Source organism: Tenrec ecaudatus, chromosome 16, assembly GCF_050624435.1.
Source record: "Tenrec ecaudatus isolate mTenEca1 chromosome 16, mTenEca1.hap1, whole genome shotgun sequence".
NCBI lineage: Eukaryota > Metazoa > Chordata > Mammalia > Afrosoricida > Tenrecidae > Tenrec > Tenrec ecaudatus.
In genome coordinates, this window is record NC_134545.1 from 85,608,983 (window position 1) to 85,634,298 (window position 25,316).

Here is a 25,316-nt window from a genome sequence, read left to right on the forward strand (position 1 = left end):
CCGCCATATAGAATTTTCAAACAATGATAAAATCATATCTGTACCTAACGGGATAAAGCTAAAATGCACACAATTCAAAAGAAGTGCCATCCTCACTTAAACATAACATTCTATAAGTGATCAAAACAAAAATATCCTATGCCTAACAATTGCAGTTAATAAGACCTACAACTTAATCCTATACACATACGAATGTACTCCAGCACTTAAGAAAGTTTGTAAGCCAACCATGTTATGCCTCTATCTTCCCGATTTTGGGTATCCAATTTCTATCCTGCCCACCTTACATCAACCCAGCGCTCTGAGGAGACAATCATATTCTTTGATGTGAAGAATCTTCATTCCAGTTGGAACCTTGTGAGTCTGCATCCATAAGCAAAGTCAATCAAGACAGGCCATCCAGAAAGTCTGCAGCAACATGTACCAGTTCACAGGCTCAAAAATCTTCTCTTCATCTGGTCGGGTTCTGGCCAACTCAATGTGGGCTGTCTCACTTAGTCTCACCAGGGTGCCCATTGACCACCTTCTTTAGACCAGTGGTTCTCAACCTTCCTAATGTCTGGACCCTTTAATACATTTCTTCATGTTGTGGTGACCCCCCCAACCATAAAATTATTTTCATTGCTACTTCATAACTGTAATTTTGCTACTGTTATGAAGCATAATGTAAATTTCTGATATGCAGGATGTCTTTTCATTGTTACAAATTGAACAAATTAAAGCATAGTGATTAATCACAAAAATAATACGTAATTATATATTGTGAAATATTTATTTCTAATTACAAATAAATGAAATTTTTTCTTGAAGCATGGTGTTGCATGGGTAACAGTCTTCATGCTGGGTACTCGTCTGTGGGTATATCTGCATGTGGGCAGACCCGCATGGAGACGGATAGAGGAGTGGTGTCACAAATGTGTGTTTTCCGACGGTCTTAGATGACCCCTGTGAGAGGGTCATTTGACCCCCAAAGGGGTCCCAACCCACAGGTTGAGAACCACTGCCTTAGACCATGGCCCCATCACAAATTCTCAACAACTCTAGCCCCCTTGGGCTAAGTCATGAACTTCAGACCAGTCAACCCACTCTTGTCTTTTCTAGTTCCTGTAAACCAGGTCCACATGTATCAGTGGCCAGGCTCAATCCATCTCTCTATTACTGCTTTTCTCCCGCTTCCATTTAACAAGTGGATCCAGGTGGTCACCTAGCAAGCATCTCAGCCTGCCCACAGGCTTCCTTTAACATTCAGTCTCAGAGAGGAGTTTTCTTCATGGTTCCAGATTTTTTTCCAGCTTCTGACAAAAACCACTAGAGTTCAAGCTTCAGAGAGCCAGGGTTCCTTTTTTTTTTTTTAATCTGTCAATCTTGCCCCACCCCACACACACACAAGTCCTTGGAATGCAAATATCCTGAGTACTCCAAAGCACTGGGCTTATCTTTTCTTTTCTTTATTTTTTTTACATTTTATTAGGGGCTCATACAACTCTTATCACAATCCATACATATACATACATCAATTGTCTAAAGCAATTCCCTACATTCTTTGCCCTAATCATTTTCAAAGCATTTGCTCTCCACTTAAGCCCTTTGCATCAGGTTCTCTTTTTTTCCCCTCCCTCCCTGCTCCCCCCTCCCTCATAAGCCCTTGATAATTTATAGATTGTTATTTTGTCATATCTTTCCCTATCCGGAGTCTCCCCTCCCCCACTTCTCTGCAGTCCGTCTCCCAAGGAGGAGGTCACATGTGGATCCTTGTAATCAGTTCCCCCTTTCCAACCCACTCACCCTCCACTCTCCCAGTATCACCCCTCACACCCCTGGTCCTGAAGGTATCATCCACCCTGGATTCCCTGTGCCTCCAGCTCCCATATGCACCAGTGTACAACCTCTGCCCTATCCAGTCCTGCAAGGTAGAATTCAGATCATGGTAGTTGGGGGGAGGGGGCTTATCTTTTCAGAGACTTCTTTGCAGGTGTGTCCTAAACCAACCTAAAGATCAAATTAATGTCTCCAGGCAACTGGGCTTACAAGCTCTCTATTTCTATACTTCAAAGTAAACATTTCTATTAATTATTATATCAATAATAAGCAGAAGAAATCAGTATAAACAATGTAGAATCATATACTAAACTCTATTTTTTTTAAAAGAGAAGCACAACAGATTTATTCTGTAACTACAGATAATAACTCTGACATGAATAAATGTACTGATTTTCTCAGAAATAATAGTGAAACTGAATTTCAAACGTCAGGGCAAAATGGCAATTTTGAATGCTCTCTCACTTGTAGTCACGGAGTATGGCGACAGTGACAAGGTGTACAGGAACAGGCTCCTAGGGAGTGTGCTGCACATGTACTCTAGTGGGTTATTAAAGGTACAATACAGGACCAGAGTTTGCTTATGGCTGCCAGGGAAGGTGGGAGTATTGGTTAGGGATATTGAGTTTCTAGTAAGGATGATGACTATTTGGAAACAGCTAGTGGTAAGGTAAACTTAATTCTTAAAACAGTCAATTCAATCCTTATCTAGTTTATCTAAATCCTTATCTAAACTATTCTATTTAAAGAAAAATATGGGATTAGGTCTCCGAGAGCACCAAGCCAGATCCAGGCTTTCTGTGAGCCATTTTGACCTTCTGTCAGCCATTTTCCTTAAGAAGCGTGGTTCTAGCAGGGGAACGCAGCTACTCGTATACCCTTGACCGAAGGATGGTCTTACTTCTTATCGGGGAAGGTTGTCCTTTTCAACCGAGCGCGCAGCTTCGGGAGGGACGCACATGGAGCGGTGAGGGAGGAAGGGGACACCTGCCTAGCCAGCCAGATCAGCCGAATCAACCCTGGCGATCAATGGGGTGACAGATGTCGCAGCCAGATCGCCCTCACATCCAAGCAGCGTGGTTTCTGAGACATTCGAATGGCAATTTCTACCCTGAGCTCAAAATATACATAATCAACATTCATCTTTACTACTTTCCACATGAATAACCAAAGGCAAGAAGCAAACAAAATAATCAAAATTTTAACTTTCCAAATTCTTTCCAGAAAACAACCCCGTAAACTGCATGGATATATCTGATCTCTGGCTAGCCCAAGAACCACTACCATGAGGGAGAGGTCAAAGAAACATTCACTCTCCATCTTTATGATTTGTTTCTCTCGTACCCCATGCCCAAGGTACCATAATGTGTTAGTCTGGGTAGACTAGAGAAGCAAATCCATAGAAACTCATATGTGTGTAAGACAGAGTTTTATATAAAGGGTAATTGTACATTAAGAAAGCATCCCAACACAGTCCACTTTGATGTTTCCTATTCATAGGATCCTTTACTAGTGCAACTCAAGATACATTGATAATTATTGATGATTGGAGCATGAATTATCAGAATTATCAGTAGATCAAAATATAGCCTTGATGACAAAATTACAACATCATAATAAAACAACTTATTCATTGCAAATACCTTTTTTTGTCAACAATATAAGTAACAACTACACACATGAACTTGGCAGTAATAAAATCAACCACACCTGTAGAAAGAGAGTGGTGGCGGTATCCTCAGTGAGAAGTCAACCGGGGTCCAGCTTTACAACAAACCATTAATTTCTCACATGTAAACTGTAGGTTGAGGCTGAAGAAAATTAAAACCAGTTCTCAAAAGCCAAATATGACCTTGAGTATATTTCATCTGAATTCAGAGATCATTCAATAATAAATTTGATATATTGAACACTAATGACCAAGACCAAATGAGTTGTGGGGTGACATCAAAGACAACATACATGAAGAAACTTAAGAGTCACTGAAAAGATAGGGAATAAAAGGCCAAAATGGACACCAGAAAAGACTCTGAAACTTGTTCTTGAAGATAGAATAGCTGAGCTAAAAGAAAGAAATTATTAAATAAAAGAGCTGAATGCAAATTTCAAAGGGTGGCTTGAGAAGACAAACTATTATAATGAGAATATAAAGATTTGGAGCTAGAAAAACAAAAGAGAAGAGCACATTTGGTGTTTCTCAAGCTGGAAAACTGGGAAAAAAACATTTCTTGAGTTGAAATATTGAAGGCTTCGATGTATCCTGATGGATGCGTTGAATTGTGAGAAAAGCAGGTGAAGGAACATAATTTCATACATTTTCTCTAGTAAACTTTTTCCAATTACTGGGCAGTGAGGTTTGTATGAAGGGCAGTGTTTTAGTTTCTTAGTGGGGCTATCACAGAAATACACGTGGATGGCCTGAATGGTTAGAACTTATTTTCTCAGTTAGGAGTTAGAAGCACAAATTCAGAGGACCTGCGCTAGGGGAAAGCTTGCTTGCTCTGTCTTTTCAGTTCCTGTTCCTTGGCCATCTTATGATGGTGTGGGGCATCTATTATCCTCCCTCTGTGGTTGTTTGCTTGCTTGCTTGCTGCTTGATATCTCAAAGAGATTAGCCTAAAACACGCCTGACACTGAAATGACCTCATTAACATAGCAAAGAAAACCCTATTCCCCTAGTCCAGTAATAGATTACATTCACAGCCTACAAGTGTTAAGGGAACAACATATGTTTTGAAGGCACACAATATAATCCCTAAAAGGCAGGTAGGGCAAAGGGTATGGAATTCGTCTGCTCTTTTCATCTTACTCTTTTCTTCTCTCCTTTTTTGGCCCCCCCTCTAAGTTCCTAGGTGACTGAAGGCAGAGCAGGACCTCAGAGGATCACCTCATCTACCCCTCCCCACCTAGACGCTCTGACAGCACGTAAAGGAGAACAGCAAACCTCTCTGGGGAGAAAGTCTGGGTGTTTGTAGAACTCCCCCTCCCCCAAGCCTACCTCACTTCAGGAAGCTGCAGCCCTTGTCTTAGCCATCTAGTGAAGTCTGGGTGTTTGTAGAACTCTCCCTACCCCAAGCCTACCCCACTGCAGGAGGCTGCAGCCCTTGTCTTAGCCACCTAGTGTTGCAGTAACAGAAATGGCATGAGTGGCTTTAACAAACAGAACTTAGTTCTCTCACAGTTTAGGAGGTTAGCAGTCAGGGTGCCAGCTTTTAGGGAAAGGTTTCTCTCTGTATTAAGCTCTGAGGGAAAATCCTTGTCTCCTTTCAACATTTGGGGCCCATCATCCCTTGGAGATCTTGTATCTTGGCACCAACCCTCTTACATCTAGGACGTTCAGTTTAGGGACCCTAGGGTCCACAGGATGTGCTCTGATCCTGCCTCTTTTCTTGGTGGCAGTTGGGTCTCTATCTGCTCACTTTTGTCTCCCTTTATTTCTTGTAAGATAGAAGGTGATGCTGGCTACACCTCAGGGAACCCCCTTCCCTTTACATCAGATCATCCCACCCTAATCCCCTGTCAACTGATAGGCTGATCACATTAGATCACATCATGGGGGTTGATGACATTATTGTATAATTACCAAATAAATACATCGTTACATAAATGCCACTGAGACTCATGGGCCAGCCACGTTGACATATATTTTAGGGGAGCACAATATCATTCATGACAGCCATAAAAGGTAAGAAGGAAAAAAAAAAGTAAGCAGGAGAGCTGGAGTCGGCCTCCCTCACCTTCAGCTGCTCCGTGCCACGGGCGGTACTGGCCCACTGACCCAGAAGCATGAAACACAAACGCTGATGGAGCAGCAATGTTCAAGCATTTCTGGCCATGGCCCACAGAAGGAAAGCCTTTCTAAATCACGGCCAGATTTCCAAAAGTTTGTAGAAAAAAATTGGAATGAAGAGCTATGGGAGCTATGGAAGTCCACAGATATGTTGACGCCTCTTTGTATATACACACAAATATAAACATACATTGGGGGAGGGCTTTCAAACCTCTTTGAAAGATGGAATTTCTCCGTGAGCTTTTTGAAGCCCCTCATATACAGGAAGAAGTAAAAGTTGTTTTTTTTAAATCCACACGCCATTGCACAAACGTTCGCTATCCCAGCCTATCTTGCTGCTGCTTCTTTTAATGTGATCTGTGACCCATTACATCAATTTCAAACCCTTCTAATGGGTTGCTAACCAAGTGTGAAAAACACCTGATTGCAGGCTGAAGCCCCTAAAACCATTATTTCCTAAAGTGCTTCTCACACTTCAGACACGTGGGGAATATCTTTGCGAATGGCCATTGAGTCCAGGGGAAATTTGGGGATATATATAAATGTTCCTTTGACCAGTGGGCAAATTTTCCACTTATTTTGGGAAAGCGATGTGATATTGATTTTCCACTTGTGTCAAAAAGACAAGGTTCCTTTTCTAAAATAATCAAGCTACTTAAGCTTAAACAGTGATTTACCAAAAGATATTCAGGAAAGAGTAGTGTAAGAAATGTTTGGATGTGGCAAAGCATCTACAAAGGTACTACTTATCCCGGGTCTGCAGCGCGGGAAGCACCATCTTGGTGTCATTGCCTAAGGAAACAAGGACCCTACTTTGCTTACTATCACCTCAGCTTTTGCCTGTTTTCACTAATTACTCCCAGGAATTTGACCCGACACATGACATGACCGTATAATACATCTGGCTTTTCCCCCAGAAGTCCCTTAATGCCAAGCCCGTGCCTTTTGCCAGCACTTGTTTGGCAGTATTGAGTTTGGCTTTCCATTTGCAAAGCGATTGGCGTGGATCTTGAAATGCTGAGAACTCACCTTCTGTCCTTTTGTTTTTTTTCACCTTTCCTTCTTCACATTTCCACATGGGCTTTCTTTCTTCCTCAGGCTTTTGAGTTAATCACGGCCTATTTTCTGAATCTGTTCCTTATCTACCTCAACTCTTACCTGTCCCCACCTCTCCCAGCTCTTGGCTGCTGGCAACTCTGCAACAAGTCGCTCCTTGCCCCCTGGCTGGCCTTGCAACTCCCTTCCCAGAGCCTTAGGGCTTATACCATAACTCAGCAATCTCAGAGGAAATAACATGTCATCACTGTAGAATCAGAAGTTACTTTTAGGCTTCTTTGCTCCTTAGTCACATTCTTTCTAATTTACTAACCTTTTGTTCTCTTATGCCTCGCTTGCTGATTAAAGTACAACTTGATCCAATCTGCCCAAGCTGTGTGACCGGCTCTGTGATTGCTTGGAGTCTATCACATCAGTTATATTGTCACTCCTTGCAGGACTCCCACCTCAGGCTGCACTTTCCCAGCAATCTTGATCTGTTGTTCATGTCATCTTGTTTCTTTTGTGGTCCCATCCCTTCCCATCAAGGCCAAAGCCCACACGCCTCCAGGAACTGAGGTGCACTGTACCCTGTAGAAGCCACTCCATCCCGGCGCCCCTCCTTACTCATTCCCAGGCCTGTAAATCTTCCCACACTAGCCTTTTATGGTTAGCTAGCCTTAGTTTCTCCAAGCTATCTTTCTAATGATCCTGGCTGAGGTTTTGTGCTAAATTTGGAACTCAGTCCAGTTCATTTGTCACCCTCTTCACCACTCCATCCATTTTTCTTGTCCTCTTCTTTGCTCATGTGCACACCTGGGCTCTCTGACCATCTTTCACCTGGTGTAGTTTCCTGACTACTTATTTCTGGCTCACTACAAATTTATTCGAATAGATCACAACAAACTCTGGATATCCTTGAGAAGAGTGGAAATTCCGGAACACTTCATTGTGCTCATGTGAAACCTGTACATAGGTCAAAAGGCAGTTATGTGAACAGGACAAGGGAATAGGTACTGATCGGTTTGAAATCTGGAACCGTATACCTCAGGGTTGTATCCCCTCACCAGGCTTGTTCAATCTGTATACTGAGAAAATCATCAGAGAAGCTGTATGTGTAAGGTCTCTTTCTCCGGGACTAGAATTCAGCCTCGGTCCTTGGCTCCGCGCGAGAAAGATTTCATGCCGAAGCCGGGCTCGTGATCCAAGTGAATTTAATGAAAGTTCAAAGAAGCATCAGGTATTACGCGGCACCCATAGGATTCCTTTGACCATGCGGCCTGGCAGAGACTGCTCCGGGACACGCAAGGATCTCTCCCCTCCCTGGAAGACCACCAGACCACCCAAGCAAGACCCTCTCCCTCTTGGCTCCTGCCTTCTTAAGGGTTCCTGGGGGAGGCGTGGTGAACGACCCCAGGTCGATCCCATTGGCTGAACTGCAGTAACCTGGCCCACGTGGGCTGCTCCAGGTGTAATGCCCATCTCCACCCACTGGCGGGAAAATCCAGCTTTGTCCTTTGCTGGTTCTCCTGGGCATGTGTAAATGGACTTCCCAATTACCTAGGCTATGCTACCTAACATATGATACGAAGAAGTATTAGGATTGGAGAAAGGCATATTAACAACCCGTGATGTTCAGTTGACAGTCTTGATGGCGGAAAGGGAGGACTTGAAGCACTTGCTTATGAAGCTCAAGGACTGCAGCCTTCAGCATGGATTACGACTCAATGCACAGAAGATCAAAATCCTCACAAATGGACTAACATCAAAACATGATAAGTGGTAACATCGTGAAAAATGGAGAAAAGATTGAAGTTGTCCAGAATTTTGTTTTACTTGGATCCACAATCAATGCTCATGGAAGCAATAGTCAGGAGATCAAATGACACATTGCACAAGACTTCTGCAAAGGGTTGAGAGGCAAGGTTGTCACTTTGAGGACTAAGGTATACCTGCCCCAAACCATGGTATTTTCGATCACTTTAGATGCATGTGAAAGTTGGACACTGAATAAGGAAAACCGAAGAATGAATGCATTTGAACTATGATGTTGGGGAAGAACATTAAGGTACCAGAAACTGCCAAAAAAAAAAATAGATCTGTTTTGGAAGAAGTAACGTCAGCTTGCACCTTAGAGGCAAGGATGGTGAGACTTCCTCTCATGTACTTTGGATATGCTGTCAAGAGAGAGCAATCCCTGGCGAAAGAGATCATGCTTGGTAAAGTAGAGAGACAGTGAAAAAAGGGCAGGCTAACACATAAGAACAATGTACCTCGGGTCGGTACAAGTCAGAATCCACTTGACAGCATCTCCCAACAAATTTATGCGTAAAAGCCAGGATTCAGATAGGTGTGTATGTCCATGTTTGTTTGTGGTGTATATGTACAGATTTAAAGTAGAACAAAGAGTACACACACAAACAGACTGCTTAACACTACCCTTCCTGCAATGGAGTCGATTCCAACTAATGGTGACCATGCAGGACAGAGTAGAACTACCCCATACGATTCCAAGGCTGAATGAAATGTTTACATAAGGGCCTAGACCACCATGTCTTTCTTCCTTGCAGGAACCAGTGGGTTCAAAGCCCTGACTCTGTGGTTCGTAACCAAGCTTTTACCTGCTACACTACCGGGGCTTCTTGTCCCACACTCTATAGGGAGGCGGGGCCATAGAGGAACTACAGGAGTTCTGATTAGTATGTTGACCATATTTCACCCTGAAACCTAAATCTGTATTATTTCAAACGGTGGCTGAAATGAAGAAGAGCCTCGGTGCTTACTGGGGATTTAGATAACTACTTCCCAGTTAAGAAGAGATTTTTAAAATTGCGTTTTCATTATGATTCCATCTCCATTTATTGATCCAGGGATTTCTTGCCTCACTTAACTCCATAATCTGTTGCTTAGATTAAGAAAATGCGAAAACTATTGTTTGGCATGGTGAGTACAGACTCTAAAGTGATACTTGGAGGCTGGGTGATTCAAGTGCTATCATCCAAGAAAAGCAACTGATTGATCAAGCCAAACGTGTTTTTATTCTTTATCCAGACTGAGCATGCAGCGAAACGAATCAGATATGTGCTGCAGATGTGCCTTGTTATAGAAGCATGAACTTCGAGTGTCAACGCATGCAACAGAAAACATAAACCCAAAGGTAGGAAATAATACATGCAAAAAGCCCTTTATAAATCAATTCATACATCTTTATTCATTTGACACATTTTGAGCACCTCTTTTATTCTTTTTTATACGAGGAACAATGCTAGATGTAGTAAGGTCTTAGTCGAAAGGAATAAAGTGCCTTTATTGGTATTTCTTTCTTGCACCACTACCTAGCATAGAGGCCCTCAATAAATGCTTTGGGGATGAATGAAAGGCCTGTATGTTCACTGTTTACCTTCCCACCTTCCACTGTGCCAGTCTGTTGACCACTTTGCTACTCATTAATTTTTCCTCCTGAGGTAGAATGGCGAAGGGAAAGGAGGTGAACTTCAGGTCAGTCAGGCATGCTTAGCTGCTGAAGCAATTAAATCTTAGTACAATAAACTTTAAAGGCCTGTTCAAATTCTTTTGAGTCATTTAAGATTTTGTTCCATCCTAATTGATTGAACAGGTTTGTCAATTAGAGCCTGGGCATCCTTGGGATTGATATTTTGTTTGTAATAATAGCTAGAATAGTATTTAATCAGCCTCTGGAAGAGAACATTTCATCTCACGCACTGTGGACATGTTATCAGGAGAGACCAGTCCTTGGAAACGGATATTATGCTTGATAGAGGGTCAGGGAAAGAGGATGATGGGGGACAAGATGGATTGACACCGGAGCTGCAACAAGGGGATCATGCATAGCCACTGTGCCCAGGGAAGTGTTTCATGCTGTTGTACCTCCTGCGTGAGGCTTCACAGCAACAAACCAAGTGTCAGAGTCTGCCAAGAAGCCAAAATCCCGCACTTAAACGGCCATCAAGTCAATTCAGACTCACAGGGACCCTGTAGGGCAGAGTAGCACTGCCCCTTTGAGTTTCTGAGGCTTTCAAACTTCACAGGAGTAAACAGCCTCATTTTTCTCTGCGTCTAAACCCAAGGAAAAAAAAATAAAAATAAACCCAAGGAAAGATAATTTACCGAATACCAATTACGCACGACTGAACTGTGCAGCTTCCATGGCTGATCTCTTTTGTGGTCAACAATTTATGGTTAACAAAAGTGGGTATTATATCTACTTTACAGCTATGGAAACTGAGGCAGCAATGACCTGACCAGTCTCTCATCTACCAGGGAAAACTCGTGCTAAGTGTCGCCAAAGAGCAAGCCCTGGGGAAAGCAGACTGGATGTGGGCGGCAGGCTTTCACTAATCTGAGCTGTTGGCACAGGCTCACGGGTGCTTGAAAACTGACCCCATGTTCCTTTTATAGACCTCCATGGAAGCTGGCTGCAGAGACCTTACGGATAACTCATTTCAGCAGAGAAAAATTGCTTTTTATGGGATAAAAAGCCTTGATTTCAATGTTGTTTTTCCCCTTCTGTAAAAAAAAAAAAAGGAGGGGGAGATCTACCGCAACCATTTCTAAGAACCCTCAAACAGTGGGCAAGTCTCCAGTTTGGCCTGTGCGGACCACAGAGGAAAGGTGACCTCAGGAGGGCTGGCCTCAAACGTTACAGATGGGATGTAATGAACAGCTGGGGACTTCTTCGGGACAATTGCGCGGCCCAGAAAGCCCAAGTGTCGGTCCATCTCCGCCAGGGCAGTTGCCGCGGTTTGGCTCGCTGCTGCAAGCCTGGTCTTGCGCCCCGCCCCCGGCGAGTGTCGCCGCTGCCGCAGCGCCCGCAGGCCCGCATCTTCCCGCCCCCGCGCCTCAGCCAAGGCCAAGAGCCCGCGCGAGGCGGGGCGCGCTCCCCGCGCACGTGACGGGGTGGGAGGGGCAGTTTTCATTCCCGCCCCCTTTCCTTCCCGAAACTCCGCCTTCCCCCGAGAGGCTGCGCTTTCTATTGCGCCACGACCAGAGTGGCAGCTGAGCCAGCCAATCATAACGCGCCTCCGGGAGCACGGCCCGCCCCCCGGCTGGTCCCCAGGTTCCTTCCCGCTCGCACAGGAGTCACTTCCGAAGAGAGAGAAAACGCCATGAAGAGAGAAGGGGGTGCCGCCCACCTCTGCTCCGACAGCCTCCCCGAGTCCCAGCAGCAAGACGGCCACCACGCACCCAACTTCGCCTGCCACAGCCCATGCCGCCGTCGCCAGCGGCGCCGACATGACAAGGCGCTGCATGCCCGCTAGGCCAGGTTTCCCCTCATCCCCAGCCCCGGGGTCGTCGCCCCCGCGCTGCCATCCGAGACCCGGTAGTACCGCCCCTGCTGCAGCGGGAAAGAGAACAGAGAGTCCTGGGGACAGGTACCGTGCAGAGGGCTTGAGAAGGGGCCGGGTCGCGGGGGCAAGGGTAATGAGGGAGGACTGCAGACGGCCGCTTTTCCAGTTCCCGCCATCCTCCGCGAGCTCAGGTCTGGCGTTCCGGGGCCTAGCGATCCCCCGCCCCCTCCGCGCAGGGGCCTCTGGGAGTGTGAGTTTCCTTTGCTGTGGTGGGAAGCCCGGTCTTGGGGTCTGGCGCCCGAAGCCTGGCTGCCCGCGGAGGGGCTTAGCCCGCCTCATAGGTAGACCGAGATTTCGGTTTTCCCGTAGCCTGGTCCAGGGCCCCCACCGGCCTCGGGCTTCTTCAGGCGGTTTTCTCGACCTCGTCAGTTCTGCTGATGCTCGTGGTGGTGTGGTATTGGGGGTGGAACGATGGGACGATGTAATGAGGAAATCCCTTCCAGGAGTTACCTGAGAAGCCAGTAGACAACGATAATTCATACTTCCCAAGCATACAGCTTGGGAAGATGATCGTGGTTTCACTTTCAGTAACTTTCCGCTTCGGTGGCCAGGTTTTGTTTTTTTTGGGGGGGTTTGTTGTTGGGTTTTTTTTTTTGCTAAAGATTCCGTGGACCAACTTCGTGAGAGCTATGTAACGAGATGAAGATTTTTACCAAATGACACACTGACAATAAAATATGTTTAAGTTCTATATGCACTTGGTTCTGTCTTTTTTATCTATCATAAGTTTCAAAGCCTGTGACAAGTTAAACAGTAAATTCGTGTTCTACTGCAGTTTGCTATCTAAACAGGTCCACAATCCCTTATTTTAATTCATTAATTTATTAAAACCATAGTTCCCAGTTAAGTTTGGCACCAGATCTCATCTCATTTGGCAGCTTATCCTAACCAGAACTAATCATGTAAGGCTGTTGAGGGCCTTTATCCCATTACATACGTGCTTTGGTGGCACAGATGTAAGTGCTTTTGGCTACCAGCTGCTTGCTTTCTGCAGGAAAATCATGTGGGATCAGCCTGCAAAAAAGTCAAATTCACTGCTATGGAGTCGATTTCCAACTCACAGCGACCCAGTGGACGGAGTAGAAATGCGCCTTGGGAACGAGGAGGCCGAAAATTTTTTTTGTTTGTTTTTTTTGCTGAAAAGTTTTTTACTGGAGCAAAAGGCCCCATGTTTGGGGGAGCAGCTGGGGAATTCAAACTAGAGATGCTGTGGCTTGCAGCCCTGGACAAAATCTACTAGGCCCCCAGGACTTCTTTCACAAAAGTCAGTATGTAGGACAGCTGTACGAAGCCTGTACACTTACTAGGTGTCTGAATACGGGATGACACTGATGGGTTGGGCTTGGGTTTTGTTTATTATTTTTAATACCATTAAGAGTGAATATTTTAAAAAAGGGAATGTTCTTAAATTTTGCGGAAGATGAACGTACAGCTCCACGCCCCACTTAAGGCGTGCTGGTGGCGCCGTGGGGTAAGCTCTGCTCACTGCAGGTTGGGCAGTTGGAACCCACCAACTGCTTCATGAGAAACAGGCAATCTGTTCTCAAAAGAAGACTTGTGGCACAGTGGGTTATGTGTGTGCTGGCTAACAACAGTCAGCATTTCAAAACCACCAGCATCTTAAAAAACAAAACAAATGTTCACTACACAGGAAAAAGATGAGGCTGACAATTTTTTAAAAGAGGCTGGCTACTTGTGCACAGATTTTGTTTGGAAATCTCACAGGGCAGTACTGCACTGTCCAGTAGGGTCACAATGAGTCAGAATAGACTGGATGGCAGTGAGTTTGGTTTCTTTTAAATTCCCATAAAGATTGAGCCACTGAAACTTGATAGAAGGTTACTATAAGTCCAAATTGACTCACTCAGAAGTACTTGGACATCCAAACTAGACCTCTAAAATAGGGTAAATTCAGTGTGCCCAAACACTTCACCCCAAACATTTTCAGATAAGGGGTTGTGAGACTTATAACTGGTTATTCAGAACAATTATAAAAGTAATAGATGTTTCTAGTAATAACTTTGAAAGTTAAATTCATGGTTATTTTACAAAATTGTTTGATCCCAAACCATTTTTTTCCTTTGTGATATATATGTATTGGAAAAGAAGTCTTAAATCTACTTCGGTGGCAAGAGAGTATATTTGGTATTATAAAAGCATGCTATTAAAATATCTTGGTTTGAATTAATTTAGTTGCTTCTCTGTTCTCTACTACCTCTCAGCCAACAGTGGAAAACCAAATCCTTCCTCTGTAGCACCTCTAGCAACTTCCTTTACTCTGGGAATTTATTTGCTTAATAATTTATGTAAACCAGTCCTCAGATGCTTCTATAGCTCTCATGCCGTCATTTCTTAACCACTTAGCCTTTCTACCAGCATCTAAGACAAACATGGACTCTCAGTAAAGATGTACATGCTTCTAATGTGACCAGTCAAGTGTACAAAATGTAGAAAAAGCTTGACCTTCTTGGGACTGGATTGTTTTGAATTTTCTGTGAGCATCCTGACCTCTTAGTAAATAAATGTTTAGGGAAATCTATCCTCTGCAGCTTATCTTCGTTCAGTAAAATGAATATACTTAGTCAGAAATACTTTTTTGTTGCATCTCCCCTTTAGTAACAAAGTAGATGAACAAATCAGAATGAAAATAGAGCAATATGGTCCTGTCTCACTTTGGCTGCCTACTCCTTGTCAGAGAATCTGTTTTAATAATCTCCATTATTTTATTTATTCAGCAAACCTCAATTGAGAGTGGTGGTGTGCCAAGCATTGGAAAGAACAAAATAGAAATAGATCCTTGTCCCTAAGATCTCTTCTGCCCTGCGGTAGTGAGCTTTGGAGTCTTACAAAGTACAACTCTACCAATTCCTTGGCTCCACAGTCTAATCTTAACCAGTTTATAAATTATATAAACCCCATTGTGTCCACATAAATTAGCTCCTGCAGGAAGTGGCAAAATTCTATTTTCAGGCTTTTTATAATGAATTTAGCAAAGCCTTATTGTTCAGAACTTGGTTAATGGAATCTAGTTTATGTTCTATAAATCTGCTAGAAGTTGCCAATTAATTTGAATTAATGAGGTTTTAGTATTTGATTATGTGATACCATATTAGTTATGCTTTTATTTTCAGGACTCAGTCAATTATAGATTTCTTCAAACCGGCTACAAAACAAGGTATGTATACCATCAACATATTTCTTGCTAAGTCTTTTTGGAGGGAAAGGATAGATTAACATTTTAAATCTAACCTTTTAGATTAATTTGATTAAACATAATTGAAAATAAAAAAGACATGGTATTTTTTCCAAAGATAAACTTAAGTTCTTAACATAAAATATTTGCTGTTATGCGCTCATCAGTACAAAATTCTTTTCTAGTCTGTAATTTGATGTCCATCATATATACAATTTTGATTCTCCAGGACAGTTAATGCATAGCCATAGGAAGGTTGGGTGATGGTGCAAAAAAAAACTTTGTGAAAATAAAGCTCTTAAAAATAAACCTTGTCTTAATTCTCTTAAAGTAATTTTCCCTAGTAAGACTTACATCACCATCCAGATATAATCTGAGCATTTCTGTGGTAACTTGTATCATTTAACATTTTGCTATTTCGAATAATATAGTTTCTGTGGGGTTTTTGTTTTTTTAATTGGCATTTTAGACAGACCTATGTTGGATTCTCCACAAAAGTCAAACATCAAATATGGAAGAAGTGGATTGTCCTTTACAGGGACGGAGCAGTTTGAAAGGAAGCTATCCTCACCAAAAAAATCCAAACCCAAAAGGCTTCCCTCAGACAAGAGCCCTATTTTAAAAGCTTTCATGAAAGGTGTGAAAGAGCAACGTAAAGATTATAGCGTACATGAGTCACGTCTGCCTTGTGTGTCACTGGACACCACATTTCCAAAAGGGGTTACCAAAGTCTATGCTCCTTCCTATCGGTTGTCCAAAGAGAAAGCCCGGAAGAAGAAACATCGTTCTCCAGAGAGACGGAAGTCAACGCTCATGCATGAGAATAACAGGAAGGAGGGTGAAAAAGGTCAAGACAAAACCGGTACCAGCGGCAAAAAGCAAGCTCCTGGGGCAGAAGCAGAAGTCTTCAAGAACAACTCTCGAAGTCTAAGCCGGAGTAGCCTATCTAGGCATCACTCAGGAGAAAGCCCGCTTGGAGCCAAGTTTCAGTCATCACTGGCTTCTTACCGCAGAGAAAGGGAACTAAGGAAGATGAGAAAGGAAAAAATCAAGCAGAGAATCAACTCAGAAAATTCCTTCTCTGAAGCAAGCAATCTTTCCTTAAACTCTTCTAGTATTGGAAGAGATTCTAAAGCAGCGCAGGGACAAAGCAAGCAGAACAATGTCATACCTGGAAAAAGTAATCTTTCGACCCTGGTAAGTACACTGGGCTTACTGAATTAATCTTGGCTATGGCTAGATCATATTTAGGAGTGCCAGTGGCACGGGGGTTAAGTGCTCACCCACCAGAACAAGAGGGAAATGTGGCAGTCTGCTCATCTGAATAGTACAGCCTTGGGAATCCTAGCGTCCCTAGGGTCAGAATTGACTTGATAGCAATGGATTTTGTTTTAGCTCTTAGATCATCTTTAGAATACTAAACCCCAAAATAGTAATTTTTACATATACATTGGTATCTTTAAGGAAATATTAATGCACAGTTTTGCAGAAACACATTTCATTCAATTTCCCCAACTGTCCTTCACAGAATTCACGAATTTAAATTCTCAGACAAGGGAAAAGTCCTTTCTTAATCAGAATAAGGATTCTTTTTTTTTTTTTTAAACAAGTAATATACTTCCTAAAATTAGGTATTACTGAAGGAGGACACTTGAGGGCTGGAAACGTAAAACAACAGGAAATGGTTTAGAACTGGTTCTCAAAATGTGACCTCTAGACCAGCAGCATCAGCTATAAATTCTCAAGTTCTGTTATAGCAGGAATGGGCCGAGGGAAGTGGGTACTGGGTAGCATGGTGACAATAGAGCCATCTGTGGTTAACAAGTCCTTCATATTGTTCTGGTACACTTAAAGCTTAGAGAACCAGCAGTTTAGAGTATATACACACATAAGTGAATATGGATCTTAGAAAACTTAGATGATGACAATATTCCAAATATTAATTTAATCGGATTTTTCTTTTCAGAATTATAAAAAAGTCAAATTCACTGCCATTGAGTCAATTCCTACTCAAAGTCACCCTTTAAGACAGGATAGAGCTGCCCTTTTGGGTTTCCGAGACTTTATATCTTTATGGGAGTAGACAGTCTCATCTTTCTCCCTCTGCTCAGCTGGTGAGTTCTAACCTCAGACCTTATGTGTAACCTACTACTCCACCAAGGCACCTTCCTTTTGGAATAGACCACATTTATATTAAATGAGTATAAAAGTTGTCCCTCTCCCCATGAACAGTCAACAATTGTTAAGTCTACCCTTTTCAAAGAGTTACTCAGATAAATAGGACTAAGATAGATCAATACCAAGAAAGTGCTCTGTTGATAAAATACTTTGAAATTTTAAAGCCAGACAGGCCAAAAATAACTCCAACTCTGAAATTCTAGGAGTAATTGGTACTTGGGGTTGTATATTGCTGGAAAACATATTTGTAGATCCTTGGGCTCCTTTGAATGGAATTTGAGGCTTTTCCCAGCGGGGCTTGCTAATAGAGGTTAGCCACATTTGGGTCCATTTTTATAAGATTTCAGTATTTTGTGGTGCATCAGTATTTAAACATTTTGAATGAGTTGAGTTCATCTGATTGGCAAATAATAAGCTTGTTCTTTCTGGGTTAATGCTTTATCATAATACTGTGATGTTAATCTTGGGTTATTACAAATTTCTAAACTAGTATTATGAAAGCTGCTTTAGAACATTTTTCCATTAATGATAAAATGCTCTTCATTTTTATACTAAAACTTAGTACCCCTAAATATTTTGTTATGGAGGTTGGGATTTGCCTTCAAATCTAAGTGCTTGCTTTCTTTAATCTAGAAATTCATGTTTAAGTGTCATGAAGAAAAGTCTGTTTTCAGCTCCAGCTCCTAATATAATATTTCTCAATTTGTTAATAGGAAAATGGACATCTTTCAAGAAAAAGATCCTCTTCTGAGTCTTGGGAACCTGCTTCAGGTAGAATCAAAATATTAAATATATACCTCCAACTTCAAATTAATTCACCCCTTAATGGCACTTTTTAAACTCAGTTTATTTAAATACACAGATCCCTTCTTAGAAATGGAGTTGCCTCAGATTAGCTAAGAACATTGGTAAAAAATATATTAAGGAGAACAGCTCTTGACTGTAGTATGTCTAACCCTTAGTTGGTCTTGACCCTTCTCTCCCTTCTTCAAAACTTTCTAACAATGTGTTCCTCATCTTGGCATTAAGTGCTCTATTTTTGAATCCTTGATGATTCAAAAGCATGATTTTTTAATGCTTGGAATTGTGACTTCCTATCTAAGGTGTTGCCAGTATGCTGAAGATGCTGTGCATACGCTTGAAACTGTTAGGATGGTCCACAGCAGTGTTTCCTCATACTCTCAAAAGAGCCCTTTTTAATATTGCCTTTCAAGGACCTCTCCATGATAACTAACTTGTACCTTTAGTATCTGTTCGTTGAAAAAAAATACAACAAAGCAGCTACTGTTAATAAATTTCTAAGTATCTTTCTTATCTTGTTAGAAATTAGGACATTAGCTGATGCCAGGGGCTTGGGTGGAGAGCGGATGTTTTGAGAATGATGAGGGCAATGAATGTACAAATGTGCTTTAGACAATTGATGTATTTAGTTCACTTGAGTTTTTCCTTAAATTGATTCATAACTCACTTGATTATTCCAACATTTATTCTATGCATTTGTGATACTAAATATTTGCACTAGGTGAATGGAGGAGCATAATATTTTTAAGGTGTTCTGTCAGCTTAAGGAACTGCTGATGGTGGTATTGCCACCATGTTTTTCAGCTTTCTTTTTCTCTGATGAGATGACAAGAATTCTTCACTACCTGGATTTACAGGTTTTATCAGTGGTGGCCTAGAGAGTTGTGTGTATGTAATCCTACGTTCTGAATTTTTTGAGCACTGCTTTTAAGAAGTTCTTCTTTAGTGTCTTCAGAGGCAGAAGATTTGTGAGACGTATTACCACTGTCATACTGATCAGGTGATACATATGCTTATACAAGCTCTGGGTTTTCAGAAAAGTTGGTAGGGTAGGATTTTGGTTCTTTGGTCTTCCAGAATCCCTGACCTTTTGAATTTTGAAGTCAAATGTAATTTCATTCCATAGTTCATAAATAACCAATCTCAAAACCAATTTTTAAAAACAGTTTTATTGACATATACTTCACATTTCATATATTCTAATCATTCAGTCACATTAAGATTTGGGAAATCTTTACCACAGTCCATTTCAGATCAATTTTTTTCTCATTCAATTGTAAACTCTCCATTTCCCCTCATCCTTCTCTGTCATGCCCCTACCCAGATACTGTCTCCATAGATCTACCTATCCTGGATTTTAGATTCAGAAAATCATATAAAATGTAGACTAAGCTGACAAAAACAACAGTAACTAGACAAAACAGAAAAACCCTCAAAAGAAAGCAGAAAATATTAAAAACTGAAACAACTTTAAAATAGGTCAAAGGGGAGATCATATGATACAGTATTACCATATATACTCAAGTATAAGCTGAGTTTTCAGCACTTTAAAAAAAATTAATTTTCTTGGGAGCTCATAAAACTCTTATCACAATCCATACATAACCATTGTGTCAAGCACATTTGTTGCCATCATTCTCAAAACATTTTCTTTCTACTTGAGCCCTTAGTATCAGCTCCTCATTTTTTTCCCTCCCTCTCCTTCACCCTCCCTCTTCATAAATTATTAGTTTGTCATGTCTTGCACTGTCCGACGTCTCCCTTTACCCACTTTCCTGTTGTCCATCTCCCAGGGAGGGGCTTATATGTAGATCCTTGTAATCGGTTCCCCCTCTCTACTCCTCCTTTCCTCCACCCTCCCAGTATCACCACTCTCAGCACTGGTCCTGAGGGGTTCATCTGTCCTGGATTCCCTGTGTTTTCAGTTCCTGTCTGTACCAGTGTACATCCTCTGGTCTAGCCGGATTTGTAAGGTAGAATTGGAATCATGATAGTGGGCCGGGGGTGGGGGTTGGGAAGCATTAGAGAACTAAAGGGAAGTTGTATATTTCATCATTGTTACATTGCACCCTGACTGGCTGTCTCCAACCCACAAGGGGATGTCCAGTTGCCTACAGATAGGCTTTGGGTCTCCACTCTGCACTCTCCCTCATTCACAATGATTTGAGTTTTTGTTCTTTGATGCCTGATACCTGATCCCATAGACACCTCGTGATCACACAGGCTGGTGTGATTCTTTCATGTGGGCTTTGTTGCTTCTGTGCTAGATGGCTGCTTGTTTATCTTCAAGCCTTTAAGACCCCAGATGCTATATCTTTTGATAGCCAGGCACCATCAGCTTTCTTCACCACTCAGCAGATTTTTTAATGCAGTTGTTATGGTAAAATTAGGTGCCTTGGCTGATATTTGGTCGGCTTATACTCGAGTATATACGGTAGCTTTTGACCTAACTACGTCTGCCGTGATTGACTTTCCAATATTCTGTCTGTAGCAATGCTACTCACTCACATCCCTTGGCTGTGATCAGGGAATTCGTTCACTGAAAACTTAATCCCTGCAAATGGATTTGGAGCATCCACTGTCATTCATCACCTTCTTCAACCCAGATATTCACAGTTTAAGCTCTGATACCATTCCCTCCTTCACAGTTGGCCAAAACCAGTTATTAATAACCAATAACAGACATTTGCATTTTTCCCCTTACAAATTTGATCCCACTCTGACTTGACTGTTTAATAACATTCATGTTCTGACTCCTAACTCATGGCAACCTCCACATCCTACACCATCCCATGATGGGTTGGGAATTTAGACTACTGTGACTCATATGGGGCTTTTTGTTTGTTGGTTTTTTTGACTCAGGGTTTTCATTGGCTACTTTTCAAAAGTAAAACTGCCAGGTCTTTCTTCCTAGGCTCTTAGTCTGGAAGGTTCACTGAAACCTGTTCTGCATCATAACAGTCCACAAACCTCCACCGCCAAGCAGTGATGGCTGTGCATGAGTGCAAGCTGGGCTCAAATCCAGGTCTCCCCCATGGAAAGCAAGGCTACTACCACTGGACCATATTGGTAGATATTTTAAAATCTGTATTGATTCTAACCCCAAGTAACTGTAGGACAGAGTAGAACTGCCTTATAGGGTTTCCAAGGCTGTGAAGTATTACGAAAACAGATTGCCATGTGTTTGTTTCATGGAGCAGCTAGTGGTTTTAAATCCACGTAACTTGCCTTGCCAGGGCCCCCTTCTACAGGGTGTAAAAGAGTCGTATAAGAGGAGTCATGAAGATAAACAAGCGGCCATCTAGCTCAGAAGCAACAAGTCCCACATGGAAGAATCACACCAGCCTGTGTGATCACAAGGTGTCTGTGAGATCAGGTATCAGGCATCAAAGAACAAAAACTCAAATCATTGTGAATGAGGGGGAGTGGGGACCCAAAGCCCATCTGTAGGCAACTGGACATCCCCTTACAGAAGGGTCATGGGTAGGAGATAAGACAGGGTGCAGTGTAGCACTGATGAAACAACTACTCTCTAGTTCTTTTTATTTTCTTCCTCTAGTTATTAAATGCTTCCTCCCCCCCCCCACCCTCCCCCACTATGATGACTCCGATTCACCTTTGCAAATCCGGCTACACCAGAGGATATACACTGGTACAGATAGGAACTGGAAACACAGGGAATCTAGGACAGATGAATCCCTCAGGACCAGTGGTGACAGTGATGATACTGGGATGGTGGAAGAAAGGTGGTGTAGAAAGGGGAAACCGATTACAAGGATCTACATATAACCTCTTCCCTGGTAGATAGACAACAGAAAAGTGGGTGAAGGGAGATGTCAGACAGTGTAAGACATGACAAAATAATAATTTTATAAATTACCAAGGAGGGAGGGGGTGTGGGGAGGGAGGGGAAAGAATGAGGAGCTGATACCAAGGGCTCAAGTAGAAAGAAAATGTTTTGAGAATGAAGATAGCTACAAATGTGCTTGACACAATGGATGTGTGTATGGGTTGTGATAGGAGTTGTAGGAGCCCTCAATAAAATGATTTTTTTTTAAAAGAGAGAGGCTCAGTCCCAAGAACTCAAATAGAATGTAAATGTTTAGAAAATGATGATGGCAACATGTGCAAATATGCTTGATACAATTGATAAATGGAATGTTATGAGAGCTATAAGAACCCCTAATAAAATGATTTTTTTTAAAAAAAGGAATCATGAAAGAATTTTAAGCTAATTCACTGCCTCACAGGTTGCAAGCAGGGAGCTTAACTGTAGTACCAGTTCACCTTCAGTGGCAGATACTAAACACACTTAATAAGCTGATTTGTCCTAACTATTGCCCACAGTGTATCTTCCTTCCAGGACTCTTCAGTTCCTGAACAAAGCAGGGTTTCTCCTCATTACTAGCTGTATGGAAATTATCTGACTTTTATAGGAAAATGAAATAAAACTTCCAACTGGCAGCTCCATAGCTATCTTCTCTTTAACCCCAAACTTAAAATGGGAATAATGAGTGTAGGTTTACCTACGTTGTTTTCTTTTTCTGAGTTATTTGCTTTCTCCTCTTGCACTGTAGTGGCCCCAGTCATTTACCCACTGAAAGCTGAGTGGGCATGGAATGCTTTCTTGAGGTAATGGAAACATCTGTATCAGGGCAATGGATTGTTTACAAATTGCTTGGTTAAGTTTTTATTGTTATAAATGAAATTTTCCAGATTGTGAATTAGTCAAGCTATCCAAATAGCAGTTGCTTAACCCTTGACTCAGTTTATTTTTAATCAAATTGTTGTGAAGCAGGGACATCTGTCCATGTGAAGAAAGAAATTTGATAAAGGGGAATTTGAGTCTAGGTTAATGGATTTCTAATGTATAGTGAAAAGGAAGAATGAAGTCATGAAGCATTCCTTATTTGAGCACTATGGGGGAAATGTTATTTGGCTAAGTTAAATGTATGTGGTTATCAAATTGCTAGGGCTTGGGGCACCTAATGTGGACAACTAGAGAGATACATGGGGAAAATAGTAATTAAACACTAGGAGGTGAGACTTGGATCAATTTGGGGGTGGGGAATTGACATTTGAGTATCTTTACTAGTTATTCTACGTATCTTTTAAGGAGCTTTAAATGCAGCATTGAAGTGTTACATTTCTGAACCTAGGTAGTAGTTGATCTCAAAAGCAGAGTAGTGTGTCCACTTTGAGAGCAGGTACCTTGGGATTTCTTTCTTAGGTGTAACTCCGTAATATTTGACACTGATATTGTATAATGCTGTATAATGCTCACTTTTCCCCCCATTCCGTAAGTGGTCAATAATCTTTGCCTGTTTAGAATATAATCACTTCTTCAGGGTGTTCTAGAAACTCATTGAATAGCCTTTACTAAGATAAGCAAGGATACTTTTCACTAATCGAGCAAAAATTAAATTTTAGCAGGCTCTAAGAATAAATTACCTGACAAAAGAAAAAGGAACTCTGTGAACTCAGATCTGAAAAGCACCAGGGAATCTGTAATACCGAGAGCAAAAGAGGCCTTCCCAGAGAAGCGTCCCAATGGGCCACCTCGGAAAGAAGAATTTGTGAAACACATTGCACTGAAGATCCCTGGTGAAGTCTTGCGCTTAGAAGAAATGCCGTCCAACAAACCAAGCATTGAAGCTGATGGCTCCTCGGAGCGCCTAGCACCTTCAAATTCTAGCCGCCATTCTTCCAAGATCAGTGACCAAATTCGTGCGGCAAGTACCAAAGAGACTAAGATGCTGAAACCCCATTTACCTTTACCTCAGGAAAAATCTGCAGTCAAGAAAGGTAGCAATCTTCAGAAGAATAAAACTGCCACCTCTGTGACATCAAAGGAGACAAGCCCTCTGCCTTTACTTTCCCATGTTCCAAGTGCTGGTTCCTCTCGGGTACCATTAGATGCTAAAAATTGCACTCTGCCAGTGTCTAAAAAAGATAAAGAACGCTCTTCATCTAGAGAAGGTTCTGGCCATTCTGCAGAGTCCTCCAAACACAAGGAACACAAAACAAAGACTCAGAAGGCTGATTCTAATCACGCTTCAGGGAGAGTTTCTGGGGAATCTTTGCATTCAGAATATGGCACTCCTGCCAAGTCTCCTCCAGCTACTTTGGAAGTTGTGCCATGTCTCCCACGTTCTACTGCTCCTTCAGATAAAGAGAGTTCAGGAGATTCTAACGCAGGTAGCAGTGCACTGAAAAGAAAACTAAGGGGTGGTTTTGATAGTGATGAAGAAAGTTTAGGTTACAACCTAGACAGTGATGAGGAAGAGGAGACACTAAAATCACTGGAAGAAATAATGGCTGCGAACTTCTGTCAGACTCCTTCAACCACAGGAAAGCCTCCTGCTTTTCCCAAGGGGCTTAGATCTCAGTCATCAGATTATACAGTAAGTAGTTCCATGCCGTTTATCTGTACTTGAAGAGGGAAAGATGGGTTGATTCATGAAAGAATAGACTATTAGAACTTAGTTTAAAATTTAGTATTTGATAAGACTCATAACTGGACTGAAACTGGTGTAGTTTCCAATATCATTAGATTCATTACTGTAAATCAGTGGTCTCCAAACTTTTTTGATCACATACACTTCTATTAGTTTAAAATTTTTTTGAGCATGTTCTCCTATATGTGCATATTTGTAGATTATATACATGTAGCACTATACGATTGTATACTTTCTAAAACATACAGAAACAATTTAAAAGGAAGAGGAAAATAGTATTTTCCTATAGAAGTTATATAGCAGTTACTATAGGCTAAGTTCTACTGGAGTTTCTGTAGACGTTCCATATAAATAGAAGTTCTATTATTTTCTTCCTGCACCCCAATGGATCACCTTGCACACCCCCTGCTTTGGAGACCACTGCTGTAAATGAAGGTAGAGTGTAGAAATGTTGTTAATTGTGGTGTGCAGTTTTATTTTAAAGGGTTTCATTCTATCTTGGGAATTGGCTGAATTAAGTTCTAAGATGCCTGTGAAAGTTGGTGGGGAAGGTGATAATGTTCCATGATAACAGCTAAAAATTAAGAATTTGAAAGTACATACAGGGTAGACACTGAGCCCTTGGGTATCTGCGATCAGTCCCTCAAAGCTAAGCCTAGCAGGATTTCATAAGT

The 25,316-nt window shown here is 41.9% G+C and overlaps 1 protein-coding gene across 3 annotated transcripts in view; it reads left to right on the forward strand.

The window, feature by feature from the left end:
* Positions 1-11,756: 11,756 nt before the first annotated feature.
* SLF2 (SMC5/6 complex localization factor 2) overlaps positions 11,757-25,316 on the forward strand; it is a 53,763-nt gene continuing 40,203 nt past the window's right edge. For 2 of the 3 annotated variants that reach the window (XM_075533583.1, XM_075533584.1), the window contains exons 1-5: positions 11,757-12,036; positions 15,144-15,187; positions 15,675-16,402; positions 18,097-18,154; positions 23,615-24,588. In XM_075533583.1, the coding sequence (XP_075389698.1) occupies positions 11,897-12,036; positions 15,144-15,187; positions 15,675-16,402; positions 18,097-18,154; positions 23,615-24,588 (1,944 nt within the window). In that variant the 5' untranslated portion in view covers positions 11,757-11,896. The remainder of the gene's footprint in view (positions 12,037-15,143; positions 15,188-15,674; positions 16,403-18,096; positions 18,155-23,614; positions 24,589-25,316) is intronic. The other variant, XM_075533585.1, reaches the window with a different exon arrangement.